Source organism: Haliotis cracherodii, unplaced genomic scaffold (assembly GCF_022045235.1).
Source record: "Haliotis cracherodii isolate W230 unplaced genomic scaffold, xgHalCrac1.p SCAF_8, whole genome shotgun sequence".
Classification (NCBI taxonomy): Eukaryota; Metazoa; Mollusca; class Gastropoda; order Lepetellida; family Haliotidae; genus Haliotis; species Haliotis cracherodii.
Genome location: NW_027266341.1, coordinates 52,577,977 through 52,599,100, shown reverse-complemented (window position 1 = coordinate 52,599,100; position 21,124 = coordinate 52,577,977). Strand labels below are relative to the sequence as shown.

At 40.9% G+C, this 21,124-nt stretch overlaps 1 protein-coding gene across 1 annotated transcript; it reads left to right on the top strand.

Annotated features, from left to right (window-relative positions):
- Positions 1-300: 300 nt before the first annotated feature.
- LOC139450621 (uncharacterized) lies at positions 301-18,875 on the top strand. Its single transcript, XM_071232404.1, has 8 exons — positions 301-592; positions 8,648-8,749; positions 9,307-9,485; positions 10,387-11,256; positions 14,312-15,769; positions 16,086-16,222; positions 16,857-16,975; positions 17,252-18,875. The coding sequence occupies exons 1-8, from the start codon at positions 361-363 to the stop codon at positions 17,443-17,445; spliced, it is 3,291 nt and encodes a 1,096-aa protein (XP_071088505.1). The 5' UTR covers positions 301-360; the 3' UTR covers positions 17,446-18,875.
- Positions 18,876-21,124: the final 2,249 nt, after the last annotated feature.

Genomic DNA, 21,124 nt, shown 5'->3' with positions numbered 1-21,124 from the left:
TTGCAGGATGTTTTTACATAGAAACCGCATAATTGAACTAATTAAAACATCCCGTATTTCAACCTTTGTTGAAAATGACAAACAATGTATTCAAAATGTTGTATCACAGGTAGGGTTTTATGTTTCAAACGCCACCGCGTTGTAATGTCTTTACAATAATAGTCATACATGCATAATGCATAGCTAACACTTGTTTAGCTGGATCATGCCAATCTCGCGTTACAGTGAATCGTTAACTTACCTATTTTACTTCCTTGCCTTCGCTCAGTTGATCACATGTTATATGGCGATCAACAATTTAGTGACAAGGTGCTGTTCTGGCAAGCCTTCTTTTCATGGTCGTCTTCTTCAGGTGCTAAAATGGGTAGTGTTTGGCACGCGCTGTATGTCCTTGCCTGTGTACATGCTGCGATGCCTTTGGATCGCGATGTGAAAATGCCAGGCGATTTTATCCTCGGAGGACTTTTTCGAGTCCAAAGTGTCCAATCGGAGTGTCATGCGATGAGCACAGAATCCATGCAGTTGTATGAAGCAGTTAGATGGTTCTTCAGGCGCCTGAATGACAGAGACTACATTCCCGGGAAAACTCTAGGTGAGTGTTTTGTACAATAACTAGGGCTTCGGTCCTACACAACATTGAAACATGTGTTGCATGTCTTGTTCCCATGTGCAAGTTGCTGTGTTGGATATAGATACTGACCGCCAAAAGACAAGCGAACCATAGAAACGTATAGAGAAGTATGTACGTTAAGAAGAGATGTTTGCAGTGTGTACCAATTAATGCCAACACTAACAATCAGTCAAGAGTAACCACAGAGTGACTTTAAACTTATCACGATATGCTGCACGTGATGTCCAAATTTTACTCGCTAATCCTGCATGAGACAAATGGTGCATCTCGAGTCATGGATCTATGACGTCACATGTGAGGAGTTCATGATCATCTGTTCACACAACATGCCAGTATTTTCGTTTGTGCATAGAATCAATTAACATCTCTTGAATATGAGTAAGTCTTCATAGATTAACCAACATGTAAGGTATTCGCCTGTCTATTGGCGGTGAGTTTATGTTGACTATGAATGGGTACACGGTTGGATGGGATGGTTATATGAATGTATGATTTCTAGCGAACCACAAGGCAGTTTAGGCTGTATATTCCCCATGGAGCTGAAAATGAATTTCGAAATTACATTCCGTTATTTACGCTTGAATTTGGTTCACAATTAATAAAATTATTTTATTAATTACGAAAACCTTTCAACGAAAGCTTTTCTACAGAATGTATGGGGATTTGCAGTTTCGACTTCTTCTTCAAATCCAGTAAATTAATAACCGAGAAATTCTTTGTCAAATGAGTTCAAATTGTTTATACTGCATGGTTTGTAAGCCAACGACTATGAAATACTGTAACGAGGGAAATGTTCGCATATTCACGTTCTCGACCTTTGAAAACAAGCTAATTAAACAACTAGCGAAAATGCGAGGTAGGAGAACGTGAGACTTGCCCAAATTTTGCGATCTCGCATTCTCGTGGTTTTGGTAAATAGTTCGTTTTCTCAAAACTCGAGAAATCTCTAAAAATGACATGTGTGCGGTTGAAATAATTCTGTCCACTGTAACATTTTTCCTCAACACATGTTTTTTAACCTCGTGTGGATGTCGAGTTAGAATTGGTCACCATCAACCTATGCGACTACATTGATCGGGTGGTCAGGCTCGGTGATTTGGTTCATTGCATGTCATCGTACCCCGACCTGTGTGGGTCGTTGCTCATATCACATGTCTGTTGATTATTTACATAAATTATACAACATTCGACATGACTGAATTATACCTTTCTAAAAACCCGTTTAACTTCATTGGCTTTATGTCTCATAAAACGCTTTATTATAATTGAATTCCGTATTCCATATCACATCAGAATAGTCGGGTTGGTTTTTCCTAATTAGCTTTATCCGCCTATTTATCACGTAGGCACACTGTCGCATTCAGTAACATGTGTAAACACCGATAACATATAAACTGACGCCCAAAAGAAACTTTACCAACTGAAAATATAAATTTCAGACAAACTATAAAATTTTTTTCGATGAAGTCTATCTAAAACACATAACCTAAATACAACAATAGTGTATGCAGTAAAAAATAATCGTCTGTTACATGTTTGCGAGATAACACGCGAAAAAGGGAAAACACGTGCACCAAGGACAACTACAAATGCACGTGCGGGTAAGGGTATAAAACGATTGCAACGGCAAGTCAGACGTCCACAGTGATAAAAAACACAAAAGAAATGCCACGACTCACAGTCGAACAACGTGAACGAGCCTTGGGTATGGTACAGATGGGAGCCACCCACGCCTATATTGCACGAACCTTCGGTTGCTCCCGTGTTGCCGTTACCAACTTGATGCAACGTTACAGACAGACAGGGCGGACCGCTGACAGGCAAAGAACAGGCAGACCCAGGGTGACCATGCCCCATGATGACCGGTACTTGCGTACCTTGCACCTCCGAAATTGCTTCCTGACAGTGACGTCATCGGCGACAAATGCCTTAGGTCACAGGGGTAGTCGACAGACAGTAGCCAGGAGACTCGGGGCTCATTGAATCAGGGATTTTAGACCATACAGGGGACAGCTATCGACAGCGCAACATCGTCGTCCGCGATTGAGATGGGCCCGGACTGTACGACGTTGGCAACGACGTGACTGGCAGAGGGTTGTTTTCACTGACGAAAGTCGATTCTGTATGTCTAGGGCTGATGGAAGACAACGTGTTTACCGCCGAAGGGGTGAACGAAAGGCGGCGTGTTGCGTGCAGGAGGTCGTACCATATGGTGGTGGGAGTGTCATGGTGTGGGGAGGGATCTGTGGGCAGGAGAGGACACCGCTGGTCATCGTTGACGGAAACTTGACAGCTCAGCGTTACATGGATAACATTCTTCGTCTAGTTGTCCTACCATTTCCCCCACAGCATCCACGTGGTGTCATTTATCAGCATGATAACGCTAGAGCCCATACAACCAGAACTGTCACTAACTTCCTCGCAGCCAACAACGTCAACGTCCTGCCGTGGCCTGCACGTTCACCCAACATGTCCCCCATAGAACACCTCTGGGACTTAATGGATCGTCGTGTTCGACAACGACCACACTCTCCAGCCAACTGGCAAGAACTGATCTTGGCCCTCCAAGAAGAATGGCGTCAAATCCCACGTGACCTCATCAGACGACTGACTTTTTCTGTGCGTCGAAGAGTTTTTGCGTGTATTGAGGCATTTGGTGGTCACACACGCTACTTATGACTTGTTATTGAACGTGAGCGATTGTTTATGTACTCTGCGTATTGTCCATGATTCTGAAAGCTCGAGTTTTGTACCACACCCAACTTTGAGGGGCTCTGGCGTCATTCTCGGTTGCGGTATGATTGCCATTTTCAGTGTTGATTATGTTGATATATTGATCTTCTCAATACACTTTACTTCATGCATGTATGTTTTGTTGTTTTTGAGCGAGAGTGATTTCAAACTCTGGTAAAGTTTCTTTTGGACGTCAGTTTATAACGCATTGATATTGGTGTGCCAGGGTACAATGAGGCATTAATATTGATGAAATATATTATATACAGTGGTTAAAACGTTCGCTCGTCACGGCGAAGACCCGGGTTGGATTCCCCACTTGGGTACAATGTGTGCAGCCTGTTTCTTCTGGTGTCCCGTGATATTGCTGGAATATTGCTAAAAAATATATATTATATACACCGTTTTTTAGCAATATTCCAGCAATATCACGGGACACCAGAAGAAACAGGCTGCACACATTGTACCCAAGTGGGGAATCCAACCCGGGTCTTCTCCGTGACGAGCGAACGTTTTAACCACTATGCAACGCTACCGCCCTTATAAACACAAAGATCCAGCAATGCATATAATGAAACATCATTAATATATCATGTTGTAAGAATTCTCTCAGGACGATGAAGAGATAATGATCTAAATTACATCGTAATGCTTACCCTTTTCGCGCACATCTGGTGTTATCACTGTTTTTCAGTGATCCCCTCATAATTTTCATCGCTATTTTTCCTTTTTCACCCAATAATCTGTTTCGCCGAATGGACTTATTGACACTTATATATGTTAACACAAGTTGGTTACATTGTCACCACTTGATCATCTTTTCGCGAACACTTTATGTGATAGTGTGTAAAACCGATAGAGTGAGTGAGTGAATACATGTAGCTTAAAGCCGCATCAGCAATATTCCAGCTATTCGCGGCTTGAAAAAACAAAACCAATTTCCTTTAGAAAAGGACATTATACACTGAACCGCAGAAGAAACGTCACCCCAAGTAACATTGCATGAAAAATTGTTATTTAAATATTCCTGTTAATTTTTGTCAAAGTTTCTAAAATTTAACATTACCTTGTCCGGAAAAATGAAATTTGATGATAAAAAAGGAAAGCAGATGACAATAAAACCGATCGCCCAAAAGCATCACGGCAACGGCCATGGTAACCCGATGCACGTGAGTTCCGTGAAAACTGAAATGCATATGCGTTCCCCCATTTCTTGCCCTATAAAAGTCCACCAAGATCCGATAACATTCATTCGTTATTGAATTGCTACTGCATGCCAAGATTGACAAGAAATCAGCGACACCAAGCCCTTGGATAATTGCAAGTAGCCAATGCATTTCAAGTACACGTAAGGACCATATACGGATTCCAGCAACGGTACCAGACCACCAACATTACAGATGACCGACCACGTAGTGGAAGACCAAGGGTCACCATCCGACGTCAGGATCGTCAGATTGTGCGACAGCATCTTCAAGATCGCTTTGTTACTTCTGCGGAAACTGCTCGACAGACCATGGGGACACACAGGCGACACATAGTGCGGACACCGTGCGTCGACTATTTACGAACAGACACCTCCACTGTCACAGACCACACCGAGGACCCATTCTGACACCACGTGTTTGGACAAATAAGGTTTCTCATATATCTATCCATGGTGACGTTTCTTTTGCGGTTCAGTATATATAAAATGATATCAATGATCACAAAAAATACACAGTAAATAATAAAACTGACATTCAAATTTGTAATCTACATCTGATCATACAGTATAATTTCCTTCAAATATACTAAAACTGAATGGTTAGAAACGGTACTGAAAAGTTCAGAAAGTGTTTAAACAGTATAAAAACAATGACGAATTAGTGCAAAATCCACACATTCCAACAAAAGATGCTTCATAGTCAAAGGACTATGACAAGGAATACATTGAGGGGGATCCTCTCCCATCAATAAAAGGGAATGAGCAGACTGATTGTGTCCAATGCGACACCTTCGGATAACAACTTCATCTTGAAGACTTAATCCACTAAGGGTATGATACCCAATCAAGGGTTGTATGCTTGAAATTTATTGAATAATTGGTTGTTCAACCCTTACTGCAACATATATCCAACATATTGGCAAATAGCAGGTGTATAACCGATAGAACCTAGAGCAGTATTGTTAATAATAACACTATAAAATATATAAACGTCAAAGAAAGAGAATAACCAGTCTTGAGTATACACCGAAACAAATTCCATTTGGCGTAAAGGGCAAAATAGCTGTGAAAATTATATGAATGGACCACTGAAAATCGTAAACAGGGAATTTATAAAGTTGTCTTTCTTGTCATTGGCTCTTGGTACACGTCGGTAACAAATCCACAGCACGAGATAAATATCTATATCAGTGAGGACAAACTCAACAGTCACGTATTTGCTGTATCTCGATTTCCATAGCTCGGTCATTTGATATTCGGGCGGTGGTTGATAGGGTTCGTAGATAAGGGGTTTGAATAATGAGGAAAGTTTTGTTCCTGTTGAATATCGTGATCTACATTTGGTTATACCTTCCGTGTTTCCTTATGCATTAACAGGAAAATGTGAACTTGTTATCCGTAAGAGCATACATATTGTGAATGGTCTGTTTCACCGGGTACCATTAGTGACAAAACAAATGTTATATTTGGGATAACACTTTCTGAGTAAAGTGCAGATTCTCGTACTGTTTTGGGTTGAGTCCCGTCCGGGATTCGAACCCACACTTGCAAGAGTGAGGCAGCTTATCCCCAGCACACAAAATCAGCGATCCAAACCAGAGGCTTCCACAACTGTTAGTCTTGAGTGTAATTGTGTAAATTGGCACGGCTCCCATGGCCTAAAGCTAAAGTCCGGAATTCGAACTTTGATTTTAAGGAAGTCTCGGTGGCGGAGTGGGTTATTTCCCCTACATATAATCCTCTATTTATTTCACAACATGCTTATCAGAGACAACACTTCTTCAAATACATGTGGTTATTACTTACGTATTTCATTCACGTATCTTACACCATATACAACACACAACTCACAGAAAATATATCTCATTATAAAAACATTTTACCCTATTCTTATCTACCTTTTTATCAGGGAAAACACCATGCCTTATACTAATACACTTTTCGGTTATCAGAGAAAACATCTTACCTTATTCTAATACACTACCTGGCTATTAGGAAAAACGTCATGCCTTATTCTTACATGCTACCTGTTTATCAGAGAAAACACCATGCCTTAAAATGCTCATACACTACCCAGTTATCAGAGCAAACATCTTACCTTATTCTTATACACTACCCGGCTATCACAGGAAACATCGTACCTTATTCTTATACAATACCCGGCTATGACAGGAAACATCTTACCTTATTCTTATACACTACCCGGCTATGACAGGAAACATCTTACCTTATTCTTATACACTACCCGGCTATGACAGGAAACATCTTACCTTATACTTATACAATACCCGGCTATGACAGGAAACATCGTACCTTATTCTTATACAATACCCAGCTATGACAGGAAACATCTTACCTTATTCTTATACAATACCCGGCTATCACAGGAAACATCTTACCTTATTCTTATACACTACCCGGCTATGACAGGAAACATCTTACCTTATACTTATACAATACCCGGCTATGACAGGAAACATCGTACCTTATTCTTATACAATACCCAGCTATGACAGGAAACATCTTACCTTATTCTTATACAATACCCGGCTATCACAGGAAACATCTTACCTTATTTGTATATACTACCCGGCTATCACAGGAAACATCTTACCTTATTCTAATACACCACCCGGCTATCACAGAAAACATCTTACCTTATTTTTATACACTACCCAGTTATCAGAGCAAACATCTTACCTTATTTGTATACACTACCCGGCTATCACGGGAAACATCTTACCTTATTTGTATACACTACCCGGCTATCACAGGAAACATCTTACCTTATTTGTATACACTACCCGGCTATCACAGGAAACATCTTACCTTATTCTTATACACTACCTGGCTATCACAGGAAACATCTCACCATATTTGTATACACTACCCGGCTATCACAGGAAACATCTTACCTTATTTGTATACACTACCCGGCTATCGCAGGAAACATCTTACCTTATTCTTATACACTACCTGGCTATCACAGGAAACATCTCACCATATTTGTATACACTACCCGGCTATGACAGGAAACATCTTACCTTATTTGTATACACTACCCGGCTATGACAGGAAACATCTTACCTTATTCTTATTCACTACCCGGCTATCACAGGAAACATCTTACCTTATTTTTATACACTACCCGGCTATCACAGGAAACATCTTACCTTATTTGTATACACTACCCGGCTATCACAGGAAACATCTTACCTTATTTGTATACACTACCCGGCTATCACAGGAAACATCTAACCTTATTTGTATACACTACCCGGCTATCACAGGAAACATCTCACCTTATTCTTATACACTATCCGACTATCACAGGAAACATCTCACCTTACTCTAATACACTACCCGGCTATCACAGGAAACGTCTCACCTTATTCTAATACACTACCCGGCTATTAGAGAAAACACCATGCCCTAATATGCCTATACACTACTCGGCTATCAGGGGAAACATCTTACCCTATTCATATACACTGCCCGGATATCAGAGGAAACATCTTACCTTATTCTAATACACTACCCGGCTATCACAGGAAACATCTTACCTTAATCTTATTACCTGTTCATCAGGGAAAACAGCTTACCTTATTCTTATACACAACGCAGCTATTAGACAAAACATCTTACCTTATTATTATCATACATTACCCGGCTATAAGAGAAAACGTTGTGCGGTATTCTTCTACACCACATGATAGTCACAGAAATCATAATACGCCCTGCATAAAAAGCCATACGTCACAAACAATGAGTCAGAGAAATATGAAACGTCAACACCAGAGAGAATAATCAGTTTCAATTATCTGGCGAAACAGATTCAATTGGGTGTAAAGGGCAATATAGTAATGGCAAGTATGTGAATGGACCACTGAAAATCAGTGATGACACTAGCTCTTCGCGAAACCTTAGCTGATACCATTGTATCTCTAGCACGTGTGGGTAGCTCCAATTTAATGATTGTTTCGGTAGTGACAACCAAGTTACATGTGCCTGAAATTTTTGGTACTACAGGTACATGTAAGACCTAGTAGTCATATTTATGACGTTGTCGGTTCCAGGTTTCCATGCATTCAACACCAATGGACAGCCCACACAGGCGGTCAACCAGACGCTGCATATGCTAAGAGTTTACAACAACGCATCAACCGACACTCTATATGGTATCACGTTTTCACTTTATTATATGCCTCCCTCACGTATGCTGTCACAGTCATCACGTTGTCTATTCACTAACTGTTGATGATGGCACTAATATTATCAGAGTCGACGGGTGGCCTAGTCATCGAAGGCACCGCATTTCGCTGTGCGGCTCTTTGGAACGCCATAAACCTATGATTGTAGGTTCGAATCCCAGTTCGCCCCGATTATGTTTCTAGGCTTGTCACTGCCATACCACAAGTGGTAAACGCCTGAAACCTGCACACCATGGGCGTTCCTTTCACATTGACTGACACGCCATTATGAAATTGGAATACCTCCTCTCTCATTAAAATTAGTTTTATAAATTTACAAACGATTGATGATGATGGACATTCTGTTGTTAATTCTGTTGTCACCTAACTTGATGATGATGATGTCATATCATTCCTGAAGTTATCACCAATATCCTCCGAGTGCACCTTATGATGACGGTGCCACTACTTCACCATGTTACTTCACTGGACATCAATACACGCGGTGTCGCGTATACTAATGCTAATTGTGATGCTCTTTGTAGGTTTGCTGGGGCCAGAAACTAGTGGTGAGACGAAACTGGTTTCAAGTCTGTTGAGTTCTCTCCCTGAGGAAGATCGTCTGCTGCAGATCAGCTACTCCGCCACCGCCGCTAACCTCGCTGATACGAGTATTTACAAAAATCTGTACCGGGTCATAGAAACGGATGATGTTCAAGTAGAGGTGAGAAATATGCATGTGTCACCTACGGGCGTACAGTTACGTCGTCATTTACACGAGAGAGAGAGAGAGAGAGAGAGAGAGAGAGAGAGGGAGAGGGAGGGAGGGAGGGAGAGAGAGAGAGAGAGAGAGAGAGAGAGAGAGAGAGAGAGAGAGAGAGAGAGAGAGAGAGAGAGAGAGAGAGAGAGAGAGAGAGAGAGAGAGAGAGATGTATCAATTATTACAGGATTATGATTTACAAATTCGGGAGAGGTAAAATTCGTAGAAACGTTTAAACTATGATATGGCTTCGCTGCACGTTAGAGGGAGAAATAACAAATTGTGCATACATTTTTAGGCTCGCAAGTTTTCTCAAGCTACAGTTGCTTGAATCAGAATATCATTATTATGATTTGAAAACTGAATCTTACATATCCCCCCTGCACCCTCTTAGGCTCAGTACCCCAAGGGATGCCGCGTTATATTGTTGTTAACATAAAAAAATAGGCCTCTGCACACAGGGTTGATATACTGAACAAAGACATTCGGGATCATGAATATTTGTGACAATATTTTTATGAAATTGTGTGCTCAGTCCTTACTGCAAAATATAGTCTACAAAAACATCACGATCCCTACCTTTGTTTCCAAAAACATCATCACTCCTACCTTTGTTTCCAAAAACACCACGATCCCTACCTTTTTTTCCAAAAACATCACGATCCCTACCTTTGTTTCCAAAAACATCATCACCCCTACCTTTGTTTCCAAAAACATCACGATCCCTTCCTTTGTTTCCAAAAACATCACGATCCCTACCTTTGTTTCCAAAAACATCACGATCCCTACCTTTGTTTCCAAAAACATCATCACTCCTACCTTTGTTTTTCCAGTATAGATTTAAGGGATTTTTTCTTTTTTTAAGGTCATTGTGCAAGTGATGTTGTCTCTTCAATGGAACTACATAGCTATCGTATATGAAATGGATGTTTATGGGGAAACAGGTGCTAAAGCCTTAAAAGCGCTTGCAGAGGAACACAAAATATGTGTTCGGGTCTTCTTTGGAATCGAAGCAGATGCTGGAACCGAGGACATACGAAAACGTGTTACCGAGATAGGTGAAATGCTAGAGCCAGCACAAGGAAGTTCAGTGATCGGCATGGTGTTCATGGGCCAGAGAGACGCTGCTAGTGACTTGTTAGATTTCCTTAAAATCAAACTGCCAAAGTTTCAAATAATCTTCACAGAGTCCCTAATGCTGAACATCGAACATTTAAAGAATGACAACTCTTTGTATTCAAGAGCCAAGGGGCTGCTGACAACTAGCCCACCTTATCAAGATGCTGAGATGTTTCGACAATACTGGAGTAAACTCCATTGCAACCACACGTTGGGGACACAACAGAAAGAAAATAATAATTGGCTGGAGAATTACCTTCAATGTAATACACTGTATAATTCTTCTGGGTTGTGTGACGTCAACAACTATGACTTACCCTTGTCTGTACATTACATTCTTCTAGCTTCTGCAGCCATTGCTAAAACGATGAAGATGATGCACGAGGAGGGATGTCCTGATGCATGCCTTGGTGGTTTAAGGGGTAGAGTGCAATCCAAAATCTCCATCCTGAATGTTGATTCCTCAGCGGACTTTCCAGAAGAGCTCCGACCATACAACGAGAGTTTTCATTTTGAGAATAGGAAAATACAGCATCGTAACGACGGTAACATCTCCTCATACAGCGTGTACAACCTACAGACGTGTAACAACACACATGGCTTCTGCTTCCGCCAGGTAATTATATAAATTGATCACTGAAAATGCATTAATGACACAACAGTTTGACACATATAATTTCACAAAAGAGTCTTTTTGAGCTAAGGATTCGACTATTATATATTCTTGGGTTGGGTGTGGGGTGGGATTCGGGGTGGGATTCGGGGTGGGATTCGGGGTGGGATTCGGGGTGGGATTCGGTGTGGGGTGGGGGGTGGAATTTGTGGGGTGGGGGTGGGGTGGTTATATGAAAAATATATATTGTCTGAGAAAAAGCTTGAAAACACTAAATTGTCAACCAGAAAGGCTACATTGCTACGTTCCTTCTAAAAAATATATTCAGGCTCATAGTCTTATATATAAGACAAGTATCTGTTTTTGCGTCTGGAGTCTCAATATCATAACCCACGCCCCCACAAAATATCTAATGGTCGGTCCATCATCATAATTATTTTACGGTTGGAATCATACTGTGGGTTCTGCTATTGGCAGCGCTTTCTAGCTTTTAATCAATATTTAGAGTAAACACGGATCCAAGGTTTATGGTGCATCTTGGAACTCTTATTAGCGTTAAGGTTATTATTAGCAATGCTGAATATTTGGTAACATTCGTCATGTATATCAAATCTTACGAAAATAGGTCACCAGTATCCAATTCGTATCATAGCCATGTAAAATAGGGTTCGGTTAGTCAGGATGTCTTTGCTAAATATGTGTCATTGTACTAATATAATTGTACTAGTATTAATCGTCAACTAGACCCCAGTAACCAATATCTTTAAGGATTTGCATGGGTTAGCAATGTGTACAGCCCTGGATGCACTGCACTGCACTGCACTGCACTGCACCTTACATAACTGTTTTTATACAGAACTCTATAAAAATAATAGGAAAGGGATTTTAAAACATGTTTAATTTCACACGTTATGAGTCGGAATCAAACAATATTTCTTGATGAGGGTGCAACTATTTCTTTTCTTTAGGTGGATGGGGGTAGGATTTTGGTCAGGCCAGGTCTTTTTTATCTTTTCTTCAGTGGCCATCCATTGATTTCGGTACACCACGGGTCTGCACCTGCCTTGAAAGAAAGTCAGTCGGCACCTGGAGAACAGCGCATGTTTGTGGCTGAACTTGTAGATGTAATCTGCTGGAGATGTCCTATGGCTGTTCTTCCGCCGAGGTGACTTCAGCAGCAGTTTGGCCTTACCTCTTCTGATTCCTCTGCTGAGGTCCTGCCCGGATGGTTCATCGCACTTCTCAACGTTTAGCACCCCCTCACATCCCGCTTGCAACCGTCATTGAAGCAGAATTGAGGACGTCCAGGTGCCATTTTGCCAGGGTCAAGTTGGTTGTTCAGGAGGTCCTTCGGGACCCTCCCTTGCAACTGACGTGACGAGCCAGTGAAATCAATGCTGTTGGAGCATGGTGAAGAGACTTTGGTTTGTGGCGCAGAAGAGAACATCAAAGTTTGTGACTCGGCCACTCCTGTTGATTCCTAGGATGCTCCCGAGGTTGCTCGTCTGACTCGCCTTTCTTGTCTGGAGGAGAGGGTTCAAGAAATGCTCTGATGAAGTTGGGTCTGTAGACAGCAGCCTTGGTGCGGGTTGTCAGCTTGCTGTTCTCCCATGCCCTCTTTGCAATTGACAGCCTGGCTTGGGTGGGGGATGCTTTGCCGATGTGCCTGTTGATACAAGCATCTGATGACAAGATCTCTGTGATGGTTGAGGTAGGCGAGGTAGGTTCACCACCATCTCCTTCTCATAGATGTTGATGTAGATCGTTGCTTGACGCCCCATTCTCGATGCCCCTGCCCTCATGTCCATCTTTTTCAAACTGACGGTCAAACTGAAGTCCTGGCATCTGCGTGAGAAGTGGTCCATCGAATTTGTTCCTCTGAGTGGGTTGCCAGAGCCATGTCGTCTGCATGGTGCCTGTTCTTATCTGGACACCCTTTCCAGCCTCAGGAGTTCCATCCAATCCAGGCACATACCTGCATATTCGATGCCCTTGCTCAGCTCCTACAGCAATCGCTTATGATCCAGTTCTACAATAACCGACAGGCTCTAAATGTTTTCCTATTTCCTGCCGTTTTCCTGTGGAGGTTTTGTAACCAGAGCACCGTCCACTCTCTGTCTTGTCTTAGCTTTGTGTGCTGCATCCTCTCCAACTTGAGTCTGGTCCACAGTCATCAGCACTGTTTTCCTTGTTATTTCCCTTGTTGACGCTGGACTTTTCTCACCAGGCAACAGGCCCGAGCAGCTTAATGTGGAGTTCTAGCTGTTGCCCATGTAGTGGGCCCCCCTCTCAGATTCAAGGGAAAAGTGAAAATCTGCGCTACTTGGCGTCAGAGGACCTGCCATACGGATGTTGAAGGCAACACCAGACTTCCATTTACTACCTTTGACTGAGGTTTACTCCTTTCCCATGAATGGGAAGAGCGTAAGGTCGGGGTTCAATCCCCAGATGCATCATACCAGAATACACAAAAAGATGGCACTTTGATTGTTGTTACCCTGTTAAGACGATAAAACTAGAACTGGGCCCACTTGCACAAAGCGATCTTAGCGCAAAGACTATTGTAAGCCTATGTTAAAGTATGGGAGTTACAATCATCTTAGCGCTAAGATCGCTTTGTGCAAGTGAGCCCTGGTCAGATGCAGTCTGTATGCTGTCTGTGTGTGGTACTTACAATATAAACAATCTGCCAGAAAAGGGCGCATTGTTTCTTTTCTTCAAAGCGAGACACATGTCATTATGTTCAGATAAACAAGGGCTTGATTAATTTCTTGGAAAAAAAGCCCCCCCCTCCTCTGATAATCAAATGGTTGCTCCCGGGTTTTGTTACTTCTATTTACAAAATAATAATTTCTACCATGCAAAATATTTCCTTCACCGACGAGGTGCATGCACTTAAGACACATAACGAAACTACAGCTGTTCTGTTTCCTCAGTGAAGTAATGAGTAACACATTTAGAGAAAGTGGTAATGTTGTCATTAGAGTAAAACTAGTTTCTGTGTGCACATATCCAATTATTCTCTAGATTGCTTCCAATGTGACGTTATCTGTTTTAGGTTGGAACCTTCGTGAATAGAACGTTAGACCTGAAGAAATCCTCAATTAAATATTTTATAAACAACACTGAAATATCTGGATTTGTGGAAGCACAGTGTAAAGTGGGAGCAACGTGCAGTTCGTGCGTTGTGAATAATCGTGTGGGACACATTCTCCACCTGCCTGGGGACTTCTATCTTGTTGGACTGGTTCCTGTGCATAACAGGGGACGAACGCCTTTAATGTGTGGCGAGTTAAGAACCAGCCTCAGTGTTGACATTGTGGAATCCATTGTGTATGCAGTCAAGGCAATGAACGAGAAGAAGGGATTATTTAGATCCATGCTAGGAAGCAAAACACTGGGACTTGTAATGATGGACACGTGTGGGACTCCTTATCTGGCTATTGAGAGGCTAATTAAACTTAATAGTGGCATGGTGCAACTCGATCCATCCACTAACAGTTCTCAAATAGCAAGCAAGATTATAGGATATGTTGGTCCCTACAGGAGCTCCGTAAGCGTTCCCGTCTCTACAGTCATGAAAGAAATTGACGATCTGTATATTTCGTATTCCTCAACAAGTACAACTCTAAGCAACAGGCAACGTTTCCCCAATTTTATGAGAACCTGCTCCCCTGACCACAAGCAGGCTTCTGCCATCATGGAACTTGCCAGTAAACTGGACTCAAAATATGTCCAGATCATATACACAGAGGAGGAATATGGGATTGCTGGAAAGAATGCTCTTTTGGTAGCTGGTAAAAAACACAAGGTATGTGTTGCTCAGTCACTAGGTGTGAAAGATTCAGTAGACCAAAAAGATCTACTGGGGTATGTTTCTTCATTGAGAAAATATCCCCAAGCGAAGGTCATCATCATATTTGTGCTATCCCATGTAACGCCTGTGTTGATGAGTGTTCTTGCTAAAGAAATCAAATCTGGAGAATTTGCTTTCATTGGTGGCGAAAACTGGTCAAAGAGAGAGGCAGTCTTACAGAATAACCAGAAGCTGACTGGTAGTTTGACAGTGGCACAGCTCCTTCCAAAGAATGACCAATTTGAGCAATATTACATGAACATTAACGTGGAGCAGTCTAACAATCCTTGGCTGCGGGAGTACCTAGAAGCTAAAGCCAAATGTCATTATCCACTGAGTTTTCACAAACAGTACACGCGAAAATGTACACCTGAGATAATTGCAGGTAATCTTCAAACTGATCTTTGGGTCCCATTTGCAATCAATGCAGCTTTTTCTCTGGTGCTGGGATTCAACATGTCAGTGGTATCATCATGTGGAGACTTTGTACTTTGTGAATATTACAAAACTGGTGATCTCAAGGCGAATGTCAAGAACATAATGCTAGACATCTACAATGCAAGCGAGAATGTGCGTGTCTTTGATGACAACGGCGAAGGACATGTCGGATACACAATATTCCAGGTGGTAAAGGACGGAGATCAACTTTCATACAAAAAGGTAATATGTAATGGTTTTCCTTTTGTACACACCATTTAATAACATACATGCAATACTGTAAGGGTTCACGCATATTGATAGTCACTTGAAGTAAAATGTAATATGACACAACATAACTGATATGATTTTCAAACTGGCATTAAAACTAACTCTCTCAAAATTTACTGTATATTTTAGCCTTCATCCTTTTTGAAGAATAACATGTAAGTTGTAACACATGACTTTGTATGTCTCTGTACCCTAGTATATATATATATATATATATATATATATATATATATATATATATATATATATATATATATATTTATACCAGGTTGGACTTTCTTCACCAGAGGGAATTTACCTTGACATACCTGCATCTGAATTAGCAAAAGGTGGGGCATTTGTGTCCCAGTGCGAGAAAGAAGTTGAGTGTAACATTTGCAATAAACAAGACGTCATAGAATTCACGTAAGTATGTCATTTTATGAATTCGGTGCTTGGACATTCTTTGAGGTTCTTGGGGATTGGTAACTCTGTTTTAATGTCACACTGGATGTGAATTCAACAAGCATAATTGATGCCTTTCAAATGGAATGGGTTATTATTTTCATATGAAGGTAGTAAGATGACTAGCATTAATTTTAGTGGTGCTGTAGGATTGCATGTGTTTCCCAAATAAGAAATGTCATTGGAGTGGAACAACATGTATGTTCCTCATTGTGTAGTACTTGTATTTAGTTTGAGGTTGTAGAAGGTCATTGCATCACTCTGGTGGAAATACATGATGGGACGTAATGGTTTCTGACGCTTCCAGAAAAGTGTTTCAGACAAATTATATATTTTTCCAAAACTGTTTTTCTTTCTAAACATATCAGACTGCTTGCCACCCCAGAAGGTAATCTAATACATTATTGGTCTTCTTCTAGCTAATAAGCCTACGTAGATGTCATTATTTCGTGTCAATTGTTTATGGTACTCGTATTAAAGGTTAAAGGGCAATAAGGTTCGCCCCAGCGGAATTCATTTTGCCATACATGGTAGATAACTGAAGTCCATTAAATGTTAAACTGTTGCTTTAACAATTATGTTCTTTCATTATCAGGTCAGACTGGCAGATCAGCATCCCACTAATATCAACTGTCAGTGGTCTGGGTGCATGCGTCTTTATTTTGACATGTTGCCTCGTCAAGACCTGTCGACAGGAAAGAGTTCCTATAGAAGGTTAATATTATTTAATGTTAGTGTCATTTGCGCATTCAAACATGACTCCTTATATGTCAAACAACTTCCTGCAAAGGATGGAATACATGTATATCAGATTGGTTATCTTGAAACTCCAATTTTGATGTAATTCATATACTGCTTATATTTTATCACATTTTATATCTTACAAAGGAAGAAGCGTGCCATGCAGGCTGGATTAAGATCAACATGTAAGACATTGCAACGTCTGTGACATTTGCAACTGCCGTTATAACAATCTTCTGTTTCTTATAGATCCTTATCTTTCCATCAACCCGGATCTCATGGAGATCCCTGGGAGTTCATACCAGGACCTGAGTCCCACACAATCCAGCAGTGATTATATCACAGCCAAACACGTGGATGAAACTGAAATGAAACCTTTTGACGATGGGGCCATGGACACCATGGAGAGACTGGAGAACATGGAGAGGCTGCAGCACATGTAGCTTGTGTCATTTCTCGATATACATGTACACGCAGCTGAAATATATATATGTTGTCTCTGTTGAATTGTTTCATTTTACTGAACAGAGAGTAAAATATATGTACCAGCGGTAAACATACATGTAACTCCACATAGACCAGTATAATGTTAAAGTGAAGTTTTGAGACACATTGCGTCAAGAAACATGTCCAAAAGTATAAATTCCATTTTGAAATTCTGTCCAGAAATACTGGTGTTTTGTCAACCTGTCTTGTTGCACTATAACTGCACTGTAACGGCACTGTAATGGCACTGTAACGACACTGTAACTGCACTGTAACCTGGAGTGAGGGTTTCAATGATGATAACAATTTTAAACATAATACAAAAAATATAAATTCCATTTTGAAATTCTGTCCAGAAGTACTGATGTTTTGTCAACCTGTCTTGTTGCACTATAACTGCACTGTAACGGCACTGTAATGGCACTGTAACGACACTGTAACTGCACTGTAACCTGGAGTGAGGGTTTCAATGATGATAATAATTTTAAACATAATACAAAAAATATAAATTCCATTTTGAAATTCTGCCAAGAAGTACTGATGTTTTGTCAACCTGTCTTGTCTCACGATTAATAATTTTCAATATCGATGTGCTTACAGTTTCGAGGGGGAATATATATCCATGTCTTCTTGTAGTACTACGACCACGTTCGCATGAGTAGATATTGATCAAAGTACACAAGATATTTGAGTTCTTGTTCTGGTTGCATTAGCCTCAGCTGTATCATGCTCATGTATAGTTTGATGTATATTGATTCTCGCCGGTTTTGCTGTGGGATGTATGTTTTGCTCAGTTCTAAGATAATACAGTTTGGAAGCAATCATGTTACGATGACAGCTGTGCATACATGTAGTGGCCGTATTATGTTCGCAATACGTCTGACACAATTTTGTTGAGAAGTGTTTGTATACATTAACATGATTCCATGAGAGACGTTACTTGAAATGAAACTATACCAAGAAAGATGTTGTGTTCACGAAAAGAAGAGACCAGACAATTCAAAGATGTATTATGTATTTTAAAAGGAATGCAATGTGTCAAGTCACAATCAGCCAAAATATAGAATCGCGAGGCACGATTAGTAGACAGGAGCCAGCTGTTCAGTATTCGATAACACACCATTGGAAGGGTGGATACGAGAAAGTCACTTCTGAAGCTAAAGGTCACACATGTCAGCCAATATTGAGTACGATATCCCTGTGCACCAATACACGCCCTTACTCTGTGCTGAGCAGAGAAGGTCCGACGCCTGATTACATGAACTTGAATCTGAGGCCTTCCTCCCTGAGCGCCTACATTAACCTATGTCTGTTGTTGTGTAAATATACAGCTTAATTTGTGCTAACAATTATCAGGTTAAGGTGCATGATAAGAAATCATCCTTTATAAGGGTAACGCTATAAGGGTAACGCTATTTTTCAAGGCATTATCATCTGCAGAAGCCCGAGGTCTTCCATTAACTGCCCGATGAAGGAGGGCAGTTGAAAAGGCCGAGGGCTTCTGCAAATGATAATGCCCTGAAAAACAGCGTTACCGTTATTATAGATAAAATGGATGGAATTTGTCATCAAATAAAAGGAAACAACAATATCGGTTTTGAAACATTTACTGCAATCAACACGAATGTCACTGACCCACTTTTACAAACATGGAAACGTCATAGAACAAACCAGATGACGTCACTATTAAACGTGACGTCACCTAACAACGGGCGTGTTAATGGCCCGTCGTCAAGTAATATGAGGACATTATCAAGTTACAGTGGCCCGCCAATTTCTGATAACATGCGGGCGGTTTAATGATAATTCTATCCATTTTAGCTATAATAATCACATAATATATGTTATTTTGTTTACCTTGAACACCTCTGACGTAGAAGCCTCGTGTAGCATGTAACAATATCTTGTGTCGGCACCGTGTGACTACTTAGATTCCTGTTCACACCTTGAACACATGTTGTCCATTGGTGTTTATCATCCAAAACTGGCTCCCTCAGGAGATATCGCTTAGGTGAGATCAAGCGATATCTATACTGTAGATATCGCTGCAATGAAATTGCATCACAATGCTTTGCAGACCATTGTGACGTCATTGGTTACCATGATCACAATCAAATGACATCACTAATGGCTCTGCTACTGAAGCTGTTAGCAGTACTTTTTACACTTAAGACACTGCTTATTACTTTCTACAAACTGAAAAAGTTGGAAGAATGATGTTGGATGCTAAATAAAATCTCACCCTCGTGTCTTTTGATATCAAATATATCAACACTCGTTGATAAAAGTGGAAATAAATCCTCGGCAAGCCCCGGAGTTTTCCCACTTTTATCAACTCGTGCTGATAAATTTGATATCAAAAGGCACTCGGGTGAGATTCTCTATTTAACCACATTGCAAGAAATGTACGACAACCAGAACTGGCAAACATATATTTCGACATTTAGATAAACCCTATCCTTTGCACGCAAATTTTTCTCCTACGTCGAAGTCGTGATATATCGAATAACCGGACATTAAATATTGCTTATGGTAACAAACAAGCAGAGGTAAATATGTTCGTGGAAAATGACAATTTCAGATTTGTTTATTCATGTAAAGTGTCACCGTTTATCTGGCGCATTGAAAAGATATGCGCATGAGGATAAAATGCATGCTAATCTCTTGTTAGCCTTGAACATTATATTGTGAATACACACCTATACACGTAAATTTACACTTAATGAATAAACGCTTTCATTCCCATACACTGTGTTCAAACTAGTTCCTTATACACACGGTGGTATATTATATCCGTTGTATTGGCATTTTTGGGGAAAATATCCTTCCTTTTAACAGGCAAGGACCTGCAAACGATCACCTGTACCACTCTGCAGTACTCATATAAGTAAACAGGTTTGAGTCAATATTGCTTTATTAACGCCGCTGTACGCACTGTTGCAAAGTTGCGTAGTAAGGCGTGTCCGAGACCTTTCGTAATGTAATGGTGTGACCTACCATATGTTGGAATATGAGTGAGTGAGTGAGTTGTGTTTAACGCCACTTTTAACAGTATTCCAGTTATATAACGGCGTGACAGCTAAATGTGGGAGGAAAGCCCTAAGTGATGCAGGTTTCAGACGTTTACGACGAGCACGGGTATGGTGCTGACAAAAATAAAAACATAATCGGGACGAACCCACAATCATAGGTTTCTGGTGTGCCCAAGGGACGCAACTCTGCGCAGCGAATCGCGGCGCTTCAGACGACCAGTGCCCTTTGGAATGTGTGTCATAGGTTTCTGGTGTGCCCAAGGCACGCAACTCTGCACAGCGAATCGCGGCGCTTTAGACGACCAGTGCCCCCTGGAATATGACAAATAAGAGAAACCGTCATACATCTGAATCCTGATTCCGATGTAAAACGAAAATGTGATAAAAACATACATGCGTAAATATGTAGATGTTGTTTCACTTGATACGTCTTTTATGGAATAACTGTTAAGCTATCATTGTTTGTTTGTTTGTTTGTTGTTCAACGCTGCACGATATTCCAGCTATATGACGGCGGTCTGTAAGTAATCGAATCTGGACCAGACATTCCAGTGATTGACATCATGACCATCGGTATTACGCAATTGGTATACGATGACATGCA

What these genes read in the sequence shown, in the direction of transcription:
- LOC139450621 (XM_071232404.1), top strand. Translation starts at nt 361, where the DNA reads ATGGGTAGTGTTTGGCACGCGCTGTATGTCCTTGCCTGTGTACATGCT. An exon ending in CGGATGATGTTCAAGTAGAG is followed by an intron (nt 9,486 to 10,386) that starts GTGAGAAATATG and finishes TCTTTTTTTAAG; the next exon opens with GTCATTGTGCAAGTGATGTT. An exon ending in ATGGCTTCTGCTTCCGCCAG is followed by an intron (nt 11,257 to 14,311) that starts GTAATTATATAA and finishes TATCTGTTTTAG; the next exon opens with GTTGGAACCTTCGTGAATAG.